Genomic DNA, 10,820 nt, shown 5'->3' with positions numbered 1-10,820 from the left:
ATTCAGACATCTCCTTTTTTTTGTGTGTGTATCTTTTTTCAACAACAATAGCAGTGGAAGAGGATTGGAGGAAGCAGGGCCGAGCCCAGTTGTGGAGTAGCGGTATTAATTGTATCAATAATAACTGAGAAATTGAGCCCAGTCCGCGACCTGGTGCAGGAGCTCGGGTTCCCTGCCTGACGGCCGGACGGTCCGCGCTCTAGGGCCGGACGGTCCGCGCGTGCGCAGGGGCGGCGGAAGATCGCCGGCGGCGCCTGGATCTCGCTCCCGGGAGGGACCCCCGTCGGGGAGGAGAGATCCTAGGAGTTGTCTAGGCTCGGGCCGGCCGACCTAGACTCCTCTAATCGACGTAGAGTCGAGGAGAGGCAGAGAATTTGGGGATTGGAATACTAAACTAGGGCTAAACTAGAACTAGACTAAACTACTCCTAATTGTGCTGAAAATAAATGCGAGATAGAAGTTGTATTGGTTCGATTGTTGGGGGTTTAATCGGCCGTAGCCCTTCATCTATATAAAGGGGGAGGTCTGGATCCGTTTCCAACTGTTTCCTGAGTTAATCCCGCGGTTTTAGGTAACAAATCCCGCGAGAAACTAGGAACCCTAACTGACTCTGCGCGCGCGCGGACCGTCCGCGCCACCACCGCGGACAGTCCGGACCGCGGACCGTCCGGCCTCAGGGCCGGACCGTCCGCCAGGCTCATTTTAGCCTCCAACATATGCCCCCCTGCCTTTTGGTGCAGTTTGACGAACCAAAAGCATATGAACTAAACCTGATGTAAGTCATCGGCTTTTCAAAATAGAGATCATTCAATAAAGCACCAATGTATAAAGGCCGTTTTGGATTGTATCTTTCTCGGCCATGACCATTTGATCAATGGATCAAAATGAATAGAATGGAGGTGCCCCCAGCCTGGATAGACAAAGGGACTATACATGTACCATGGATTCATCGTCATGCCATTCCATGTTTGAACAGGATAATATACCGACGATGAGTAAATAGGTGGAAAGTACCCTGGTCTCATAGAATGAATAAGCGATGCTTGTTGTGTCGCCTTTCGGGTCGTTTTGTTTGACCGTTTTGTTTTAGCGGGTGACCGGGGTTTCTTTGTTGACCGATCACGTGGAACAGTCTTTTTGCTAGTATTTTTGGAGAGCAACTGATCAAAAGTAGGATCGGCTTTGATCAGCCGATTATATGTGCTTTGACCTTGCGTCTTTTTCCTTGCTTTGTGTAGAGGTTGACGCCTTTGGTCATAGGTGGACTGTCCGGCTGAGTTAGCCGGACCGTTTGTCTGAGCACCGGATTGTCCGCACGTAGGTGTCGGACCATCTACGATGCTGGGGCTAGGCTGATGTGTTTGGTTTATTAACTGTGTCTGCCCCCCGGCGTCTTCGGACCTTTTAGCCTTCTCGTCCGAAGCCTTTCGAGCAATCTCCTTTTGTGATATATCTGACATGCGAGAATTGCTGATGACGATGCTCTTGCCTTTGCCTTTATCAGCCATTTCGGGCCGAACCAAGACCTTTTTGCATGTGAGTTCTATTGTATTAACAGGAAAGGGTTGTGTGTCTACTTGCATCTCCTGAAAAGCCAATCGACCCTCATTTATGGCCGATTGTATCTGTCGACGAAAAACATTACAATCATTGGTGGCATGAGAAAAGGAATTATGCCACTTACAATAAGCACGTCTCTTTAATTCATCAGGAGGAGGAATACTATGAGTTAATTTAATGTTGCCGTTTTTCAGTAACTCGTCAAATATTTTATCGCATTTGGCAACATTAAAAGTAAACTTAACTTCCTCTTGTCGATTCTTTCGAATCGACTGTAAAGCAGAACACGCTGAAGGTTTAGCCTGTCCTGGCCAAACCAGTTCGGCGGTGTATACATCCGTGGATTCATCGTCCGAATTATCGTATCCCACTAAATGCATCTTATGGCTAGCCGATTTTGATGTTTCCTTACTTCGGCTTTCACAGGTCATAGCCCGCTGGTGTAAGTGCACTAATGAAAAGAATTGGGTGCCATCTAATTTTTCTTTTAAGTAGGGTCGCAACCCATTGAAAGCTAGCCCTGTCAGTTGTTTTTTCTGCGACATGAATCTGAAAGCATCGGTTTCTAGTGTCCCGGAATCTCCGGATATAGTCATTAACCGATTCTTCAGGCCCCTGTCGGACTGAAGCTAAGTCAGCCAATTCTAACTCATGTTCTCCTGAGAAGAAGTGTTCATGAAATTTCTGCTCTAATTCTTCCCAAGAGTTAATAGAGTTTGGTGGCAAAGCTGCGTACCATGCAAATGCAGTATCAGTAAGGGACAACGAGAATAAACGAACGCGGTAGGCTTCCCCATCAGCCAATTCTCCCAAGTGTGCTATGAATTGGCTTATATGTTCGTGTGTGCTTTTCCCACTTTCACCAGAAAACTTAGAGAAGTCTGGTATTCTAGTTCCCTGTGGGTATGGCACGGTGTCGAATCGGTGGCTATAAGGCTTCTGATACGATTGCCCTGTACCTGACACACTAACACCGAGTTTGTCCCTGAACATCCCGGCTACCTCGTCTCTGACCCTCTCTGCCATGTCCGGCGACCATCCATTAAGTTTGTGGGTGGAGATTTCAGGTTGCCTGACATTACTCTGTCGGCTTTCCTCCCAGGTATGTTTGAGGTGTGTGTTAGGTGTCCTATTAATGTCACCAGCTCCTGCCCTATACCCCTCAGGCTCTCTTGTGGCCGAATAGTATTCAGCCCTATGTCCATGAGGTGGTATGGCATGATTATAATGTGTTGCTGGTGGGGCACCATAATGTTGCTGCGATGAATGTGGGAACTGTGCGTATTGCGCAGCTCTCGGCTCTGCGTATGCAAATCCGGACGGTCCGGCGTAAGAGGCCGAATGGTCCGCGACCTGGCCAAATGGTCTGAAGGTATATCCGGATTGTCCAGCCGTATATGGTGCTACGTGGGTAGTCTCGTACCCAGACCGTCTGTCGTAGAGAACTGGACGGTCCGCGATCGGGCCGAATGGTCCAGGGCTGTACCCGGACGGATCGGTCATATATGGTGCGACTTGAGTAGTCTGCGCGTGGACTCGTGTAGAGTCAGATGGTCCAGCGTAATACGTCGGCCGGTTCATGCCATATCCGGACGGTCCGGCGTAAGATGGCGGACGGTCCGCAACATATCTGGACGGTCCGGCGTGATGCACCGGACGGTCCGTGATGGGGCCGAAGTGTTCAGGGTTGTACCCTGATGGTCCGGCCATGTACGGTGCGACCTGAGTGTTTTGTGTGCGGGCCTGCATCTGGTCGGACGGCCCGACGAAATACGCCGGACGGTCCTCGGTATGACCAGACTGTCTGAGATGATGCTCGGACGGTCCGGTCGCGTCCAGTACCTGCCGTGTGCCTAGTGGTTGCGGCTGTGATGGTGACACGAAAGCGTGCATCGGCATACCATATGATGGCTGGGTCAAGGGTGACCTGTTTATAGCCGATGTGTTTGACGTGGGTGGCACTGTATTAGACTCTCGTGATGGAAAGTTAGGAGCAGCTGATTTCTCGTATGCACGTAAATGCATTTTAATAGATTCATCTACATATTGCTTTAACTGATCTCCTCGTTGATCCATGAAAGTCGTAAGAGATAGGTCTGGAGTACTTACAGCGGGACCCTGAAGTGGCGGTAGGAGAGATTCCATATCGATCTCCCCTTGACGGACGATCTTCTGGTGGCGATCTACCGTGAAGTGTGACAAGTACTTGTCCGCCGCCTCCTTGCGCCTTTCGGAGAGTTTATGCAGCAGTTCCGCCTCTTCCTTGTCGCGTTGTTCGTTCCATTGCCGCATCACCTCCTTCTCATCGCGCATTACGAGGTCTTCAAAGGGCCTTTGGTCATCAGCCGGGAGCGCCTCCATGGCCGGCTTGATGATGTTGGTAGTGGAGATCTTGGTGGGATCCTTAGAACCGGCCATTTATGGGCCGATTTTTAGCAGATCTAGACACCTAGTCCCCAGCAGAGTCGCCAAAAGTATGTTGACACCTTTTCGGAGGCGCCAATCACTCAAAAGAACCAGCGGCGGTGCTCTCTGGTCAGGCGCGGACGGTCCGCGGCTTGGGGCCGGACGGTCCGCGACCTGGCGCGACGTGGCGGTGCTCTCTGGTCAGACGCGGACGGTCTGCGGCACAGGGCCGGACGGTCCGCGACCTGGTGCAGGAGCTCGGGTTCCCTGCCTGACGGCCGGACGGTCCGCGCTCTAGGGCCGGACGGTCCGCGCGTGCGCAGGGGCGGCGGAAGATCGCCGGCGGCGCCTGGATCTCGCTCCCGGGAGGGACCCCGTCGGGGAGGAGAGATCCTAGGAGTTGTCTAGGCTCGGGCCGGCCGACCTAGACTCCTCTAATCGACGTAGAGTCGAGGAGAGGCAGAGAATTTGGGGATTGGAATACTAAACTAGGGCTAAACTAGAACTAGACTAGAACTACTCCTAATTGTGCTGAAAATAAATGCGAGATAGAAGTTGTATTGGTTCGATTGTTGGGGGTTTAATCGGCCGTAGCCCTTCATCTATATAAAGGGGGAGGTCTGGATCCGTTTCCAACTGTTTCCTGAGTTAATCCCGCGGTTTTAGGTAACAAATCCCACGAGAAACTAGGAACCCTAACTGACTCTGCGCGCGCGCGGACTGTCCGCGCCACCACCGCGGACAGTCCGGACCGCGGACCGTCCGGCCTCAGGGCCGGACCGTCCGCCAAGCTTATTTTAGCCTCCAACAAAGAGGTTGAGTAGGTGGGAGCAAATAAGATGCTCTGAGTTTCCATGAAACTTCCGTGTGCTCAAGTTGACTTGGAGTAAACGCTGCTCATCAGTCCTGTCTTTGTTGAAGACTTGGAAAGAAAGAAGTTTTGTCCGAGTCAAAAGGCATCTCAATCATGCCGGGCCTGTTTCATTATCAGCACTAATCCTGTCTGTGTAGTCCAATTAGTAATTGCAATTGTATGGTGAGGAGAAATTCCAAGTTTCCATGAAACTTCCTGCTGTGCTAAAGTAAACGCAAAGTCAAAAAGTGTGGTGATGCATGTCAGGCCTGCTGTTGTGTTCTCAAATAACTAAGCGTCCTTGTTAGTCTGTCCATAGCCAACACCCTAGGAAGCATTCCTGCATCTAAAAATCTCTCATGGTGAACTCATGTGCACCTGCAGCATTTCTTCACTCTTCTGCATCCTGGCAAGCTTTACTTGTCTTTTTTATTTCTGTGACTGCAGTTGGTGCCGCAGATGCTGGAGGCCAAGGTCAGTGTCCTCATTTCTCCTGTGGTGATCTTCATCCTTCCACTATCTGGCAAGCTTTACTTGTATATTTTTTTTATTTATTTATTTCTGTGACTGTAGATGCTGGTGGCCAAGGTCCGTGTCCTCATTTCTCCTGTGGTGATCTTGGCAACATATCCAAACCTTTCCGTAGGCCAGGCGACCCAGAAGAGTGCGGTGTAAAAGCATACGAGCTGGTCTGTAGCAACGGCAAGGCTACAATTCGCATCAACACGGGGACATATTTTGTCACCAGCATCAACTATACCAATCGTTCCTTCTGGGTTGTGGACGCCAATTTGGATATGCACAGCAGCTGCCCTCTTCCTCGTTGGGATCAGTTTCCTTACACTTCTGAGGGATTGTTCTGGAGAAGTGGTAAACATACCCATATCGATTTGCCCACTGATGATGCCTCTTTGTGGGCATGCTTTGTTAATTGTTCGAGAGCAGTTAGGATTACGAATAACTTGGGGTACAAGCCCGTTACTTGCCTGAGTGGGAGCAGTTCCTTTGTTTATATATATGTACAGTATGGGGCTTGCACAGTCGGATCTCTTGAACCTTTTTGTGGATACTTGGCCGAGATTTCCTTTGGTACCAATCCGAAGGGTACTAATGCAAGTTATGCAGATATCATACAAGTGGTAAAGAAGGGATTTTCTGTTGGATTCCCAAAGGACGAATATGATTATAGCTACCATAATACTTCTTGGATATTCAAGACATGCCTAAATAATTTTACCAGGTGAGTCTGGAGTCGTTGGTTGGTTCTATATGTCCTTGCGAGTTTGGTTTCCCAGCATTGCATGCCTAAATAATGTTGACCCTGCAGGTACTTCCACGAGCAATTGTCTAGCGGAGGCATCGTTGGTATAACTCGTGCTTTCTTTTGGAGTGATGTATTTCTTCTCAAGTGCGCAGAGAGTTACAATGCCACAACTGTTATTTTAGATTTCGATGTGATATCCGTAGTGACTGGTGTTAAAATCACAACGTTACTTGGTACGTTAGATTCACCTTCTTCTAATCTTTAACAATTTCCTACATGTATATATGTATGGTTTAACACATTTTGCCAACTTGTTTGACAGTACTGTTCAGGTTTGTGTTCACAGCACTAGCAGTACAGATGTTCCTTGCCCACAAGTACTGGAAAACAACGATAGCAATTGACGCTGTCGAGAAATTCCTCCACATGCAACAAATGCTTGGTCCTACTAGGTTTGCCTACACTGACATCACTGCGATCACTGGCCATTTCAGAGACAAGTTGGGTCAAGGAGGATACGGCTCCGTATACAAGGGTGCACTACTCTCAGGCAATATGCATGTTGCCGTCAAGATGCTGGGCAACTCGAACTGCAATGGGGACGAGTTCATCAGTGAGGTCTCCACCATCGGTAGGATTCACCACATCAATGTGGTTCGCCTTGTGGGCTTCTGTGCAGAGGAAATGAGAAGGGCACTGGTCTATGAGTACATGCCCAATGGTTCTCTTGACAAGTACATATTCTCGGCCGAAAGAAGTTTTTCTTGGGATATGCTCAACGAGATTGCTTTGGGCATTGCAAGGGGAATCAACTACCTGCATCTAGGGTGCGACATGCAGATCCTTCACTTTGACATCAAGCCACACAACATTCTTTTGGACAGCAATTTTGTCCCAAAAGTTTCTGACTTTGGCCTTGCCAAGTTGTACCCGAGAGACAAGAGCTTTGTGCCAGCAAGCGCCATGCGGGGAACTATTGGGTACATAGCTCCTGAAATGATATCTCGTAGCTTTGGTGCCATATCAAGCAAATCTGATGTTTATAGTTTTGGTATGCTACTGCTCGAGATGGCAGGAGGGCGAAGGAACGCAGACCAAAATGCAGCCAACTCAAGCCGAGCATACTACCCAGCCTGGGTTTATGACCGCCTAGCGGAACAAGACGCTGGCGAGATTTCTGTTGCGGCAGACATGCATGAGTTGGAGAGGAAACTGTGCATCGTTGGGCTACGTTGCATTCAAATGAAGCCGCAGGATCGTCCGACCATGAGCGAGGTTATAGAGATGCTCGAGTGTGGCACTCATGGCCTGGGCCTGCAAATGCCTTCTAGGCCATTCTTCTGTGATGATGATGATCCTAATATGCCTGCAGCAGATTCTTACCATTTCTCATCGGAGCTTACTGCAATATCTGAGGAAGATGGTTGAAGAAATAATACATGTCTTTATGCATTCAGATGAAGCCACATGATCGTCCAATGATGAGTCAAGTCGTAGGGATGCTTCAGTGATCATATGGTTCATACAGATTCTTACCATTTCTCCTCAGACCTGAATGCAATTGTAACACCCGGGTTTCGGGGCACCAAGACCCAGGCGCGAACATAATCACCAGGTGTGCTGGGACCAAGTCTCACACATATGATGAATCATGGCACATGATCGAATGTCACATATTTACTATATAATAGGAGTTCTATACAAAATAATTAATTAATTACATTATAAGGAGACAACGGTCCAGCAACCCAAAGTTGACTGGGAGACGACGGCCTAGACCTCTCACGAACACATCAAAGCATCCTTCATGTGCCTCATCCTGCGGTACCTGCTCTTGACGTGTGGGGGGTGTGAGACAGCAAGAGTGAGCTCACATACGTTCATAGCTCAACAAGTTGTGGGGAATAATGTGCATGAACTCGCCAAAGGTGGGAGCTCCAGTGAAGTGTAAGGCTTACCAAAGAGGATGGTTAGAGCTGAGCATTGCTTTTAAAGTTGGTCAAAATTTTATTAGCAGTTACTAAGTACAAGTAAATACCAACCCAATTAAATAGAAGAACAAAAGTAACAACCTCACCTGCAATGCAATGCATATGACAAATTGAATTTAGTTCCATAATTTAATCATGTGAGTGTCCGAGCTGCTCATGACCGTGAGCACGGCTAGTATACCAGTTTTACACTCTACAGAGGTTGCACATCTTTACCCACAAGTCATGTTACCCATCTGCCAAGGGATCGCGACTTCCCATACACCTCTACCGAGGAGGCGAGGCAGAGTAACACTACGAGGCCTTTACAAAGTTCCACTAGCTTCAGAAAACCCGCTACAGTTTATAGGAAGCTCCAATGCAGGAATCCCTTGCAGGACCGCCATCGCAGCAAAATCCTCCCGAGGGCCTCCCTACACTGACCACTCCCCTACTGCCCTTGCCCCTTTCGGGTAAGGTAGTCTTTCACTAGCTTTCCTAATTAATCGGCCAAGGGCGTCCCATTAAACCCTTGTGGTAGCACTGTTTTCCCGGGTGGTTCTCCATGTTCCAATTAACATAATGATCTTATCATGAACAGTAAATAGCAACTGATAACAAAAGTATGAATAATATGTATCTCAATGCCCAAATCCACATATAGCACTAGCAAGTACTACCCAGAAAGTTTAGTGGTAAACAAGGCATAAAGATAGACAAACTAGGGTAACCTATTAGGTCCCATCAAATTAACCTATGCAGATCATTATGATTAATTAGAACATGAGTGGGTATAAGAAGTGATCAAGGGCACAACTTGCCTTCAATGAGCTCCTGCTCAGCTACCTCTACTTGCTGAACCTCAGAATCCACAGTGGCTTGCTCGTCTACTCGTATCAACACAATACATACATAGTATAGCATAAATTAACATCACATAAAACATGCAAACAAAATATACAGTAAAAATCTACACATAAAAATGAGATCATTGGAACTGGAATTATTAATTTTGGAGTTATAGATTTTAAGTTATGAATTTCCTAAGATTTAATGTGCTTGAAATAAGATTAAATGATAAATTAATTTTCTTACTGCTTTCATGACCAAACAGAGACACTAAATGATAGAGAACAATATTACAAAATTTTAGAAGTTGGAAGGGTTCAATTTGGACCAAAAATGGAATTTCTATGAATTTTACAAGTTTCTAGATTTGTTTTTGTATTAAAAATGAATTTCTAATATTATTTCTCTGTTTTTAAACATCTCTGGACTGGGCCTCGATTTCTAGAAAGGTCAGGGGCTACGGGGTAAAACTCCTAAGACTCAGGAAACAGTGGAGAGGACGACGGGTTGAATAATTAAAACTATAGGGTCTCTTTAGTAAAGTTGACCCGCGAAGGGGTATCGTTAGATATGGGCCGTTGGATTAGATCCAAACGGCACCGATGAACCTATCATCAAACCGAACCTGCCCGCTACGCTAGCCGTTGGATCAAGGACCGGTGGTTCGGATTTAAATATCCCGAGATCACGCCCCAACCGCACGATGCGAGATCAACGACTCAGATTGACCCGAGGTGAAACGCTAGCGCCGATCTAATCAGAGCCGTTCGCCTTGCATCCAACGGCGCCCGGACAGCCCCCCCTCCTCCTACCCCGAGACGGCGGCGCATACCACCCACTCGGCGGAGCATCGCCGGAGTTTCGAATTCGGCCAACCCGAGCACCATTTGGCCAATTAACTCGCACTACACACGATTGATGCCTCCCTAAACTTAATCCCCCAACCAATTTTGGTCGACGGCAAGCGCTGGACTCGGTACATGGCGCGCTGCGGTGGCACCATGGACGGGCAGCGGACCTAGAAGCTTAGCTACACCATTCTGCAATTCGCTAGAGCATAACTCGGAGGAAGGAGGAACGGACACGGTGGAGACTCACCAATGGTCGGCCGAGGTAAGGAGACGCTCGCCCACGGGGAGGGGCGGAACTCGCCTGCAGTGGTCACGGCGGCGAGCAATTCGCACACCACAATGACGCAAAACTCCAATTGAACGCGCGACCGGCTTCCCTGGACGGTTACGATCCTACTCGCCCCACCGCCGAGGACGGAAACCACACAGTGACGAGAATCACCAACGGCGGCTGGTTTACCTCCGCGGCACGGCGGTGGCGGGTATATGGCTGGTGTCGCGAGGAGGGGAAAGACCCGGCTATTAAATGGTGAGCAGGGCGTAGTACCGAGTCGTACGCCGCGCGGTTCGGAGGGTTCGGCCACCAGCAGCTCCGGCGTTCTCGCGGCGGTCGTTGCGGCGAAGACTTCGTGCTCGGTTGCGAGGGAGAGAGATGACAACGTGGCCCCACCTGTCGGCGCACTCACGGATTCGGTGTAGCGGGCTGGCGCGAGGAAATCACTAGGTGGGCCGAAATCCCAGCAGTGAGCCCAGTTGCCATGTTTTCCCTTTTTCTTTTTTTTGGATTTTATTTTCTGTTTTCTTTTATCCTTAATTCCTTTAAATCCAAATTTGAATTCAAACCTATTTGGGAATTTGAACCCATTTTAATTGTGTAGTTTGGTCAAACCATCATGGCAAGGTTTCATTTATCCCATATTTTGTTTTATTTTGTATAGTAGTTTTCCTTTACTTCTCCAATTTCTAGAATTGTAAATTAAGTCTCAATTCACAACATTAACATAATTATATTTTATTGATTTTACCATTTGCATATTTCTTTTATCATTATCTTTATGAGTGAATGC

The 10,820-nt window shown here is 48.2% G+C and overlaps 1 protein-coding gene across 1 annotated transcript; it reads left to right on the top strand.

Annotated features, from left to right (window-relative positions):
• Positions 1-4,985: 4,985 nt before the first annotated feature.
• Positions 4,986-7,672, top strand: LOC118475665 (rust resistance kinase Lr10-like). The gene is made up of 4 exons (XM_035963913.1): positions 4,986-5,293; positions 5,393-6,059; positions 6,147-6,316; positions 6,406-7,672. The coding sequence occupies exons 1-4, from the start codon at positions 5,179-5,181 to the stop codon at positions 7,509-7,511; spliced, it is 2,058 nt and encodes a 685-aa protein (XP_035819806.1). The 5' UTR covers positions 4,986-5,178; the 3' UTR covers positions 7,512-7,672.
• The last annotated feature ends 3,148 nt before the right edge of the window (positions 7,673-10,820 follow it).

The sequence above is a fragment of the Zea mays genome, unplaced genomic scaffold (assembly GCF_902167145.1).
Source record: "Zea mays cultivar B73 unplaced genomic scaffold, Zm-B73-REFERENCE-NAM-5.0 scaffold_542, whole genome shotgun sequence".
NCBI lineage: Eukaryota > Viridiplantae > Streptophyta > Magnoliopsida > Poales > Poaceae > Zea > Zea mays.
Note: the sequence above shows the minus strand (reverse complement) of the source record. Positions and strands in the feature narration are given on the sequence as shown.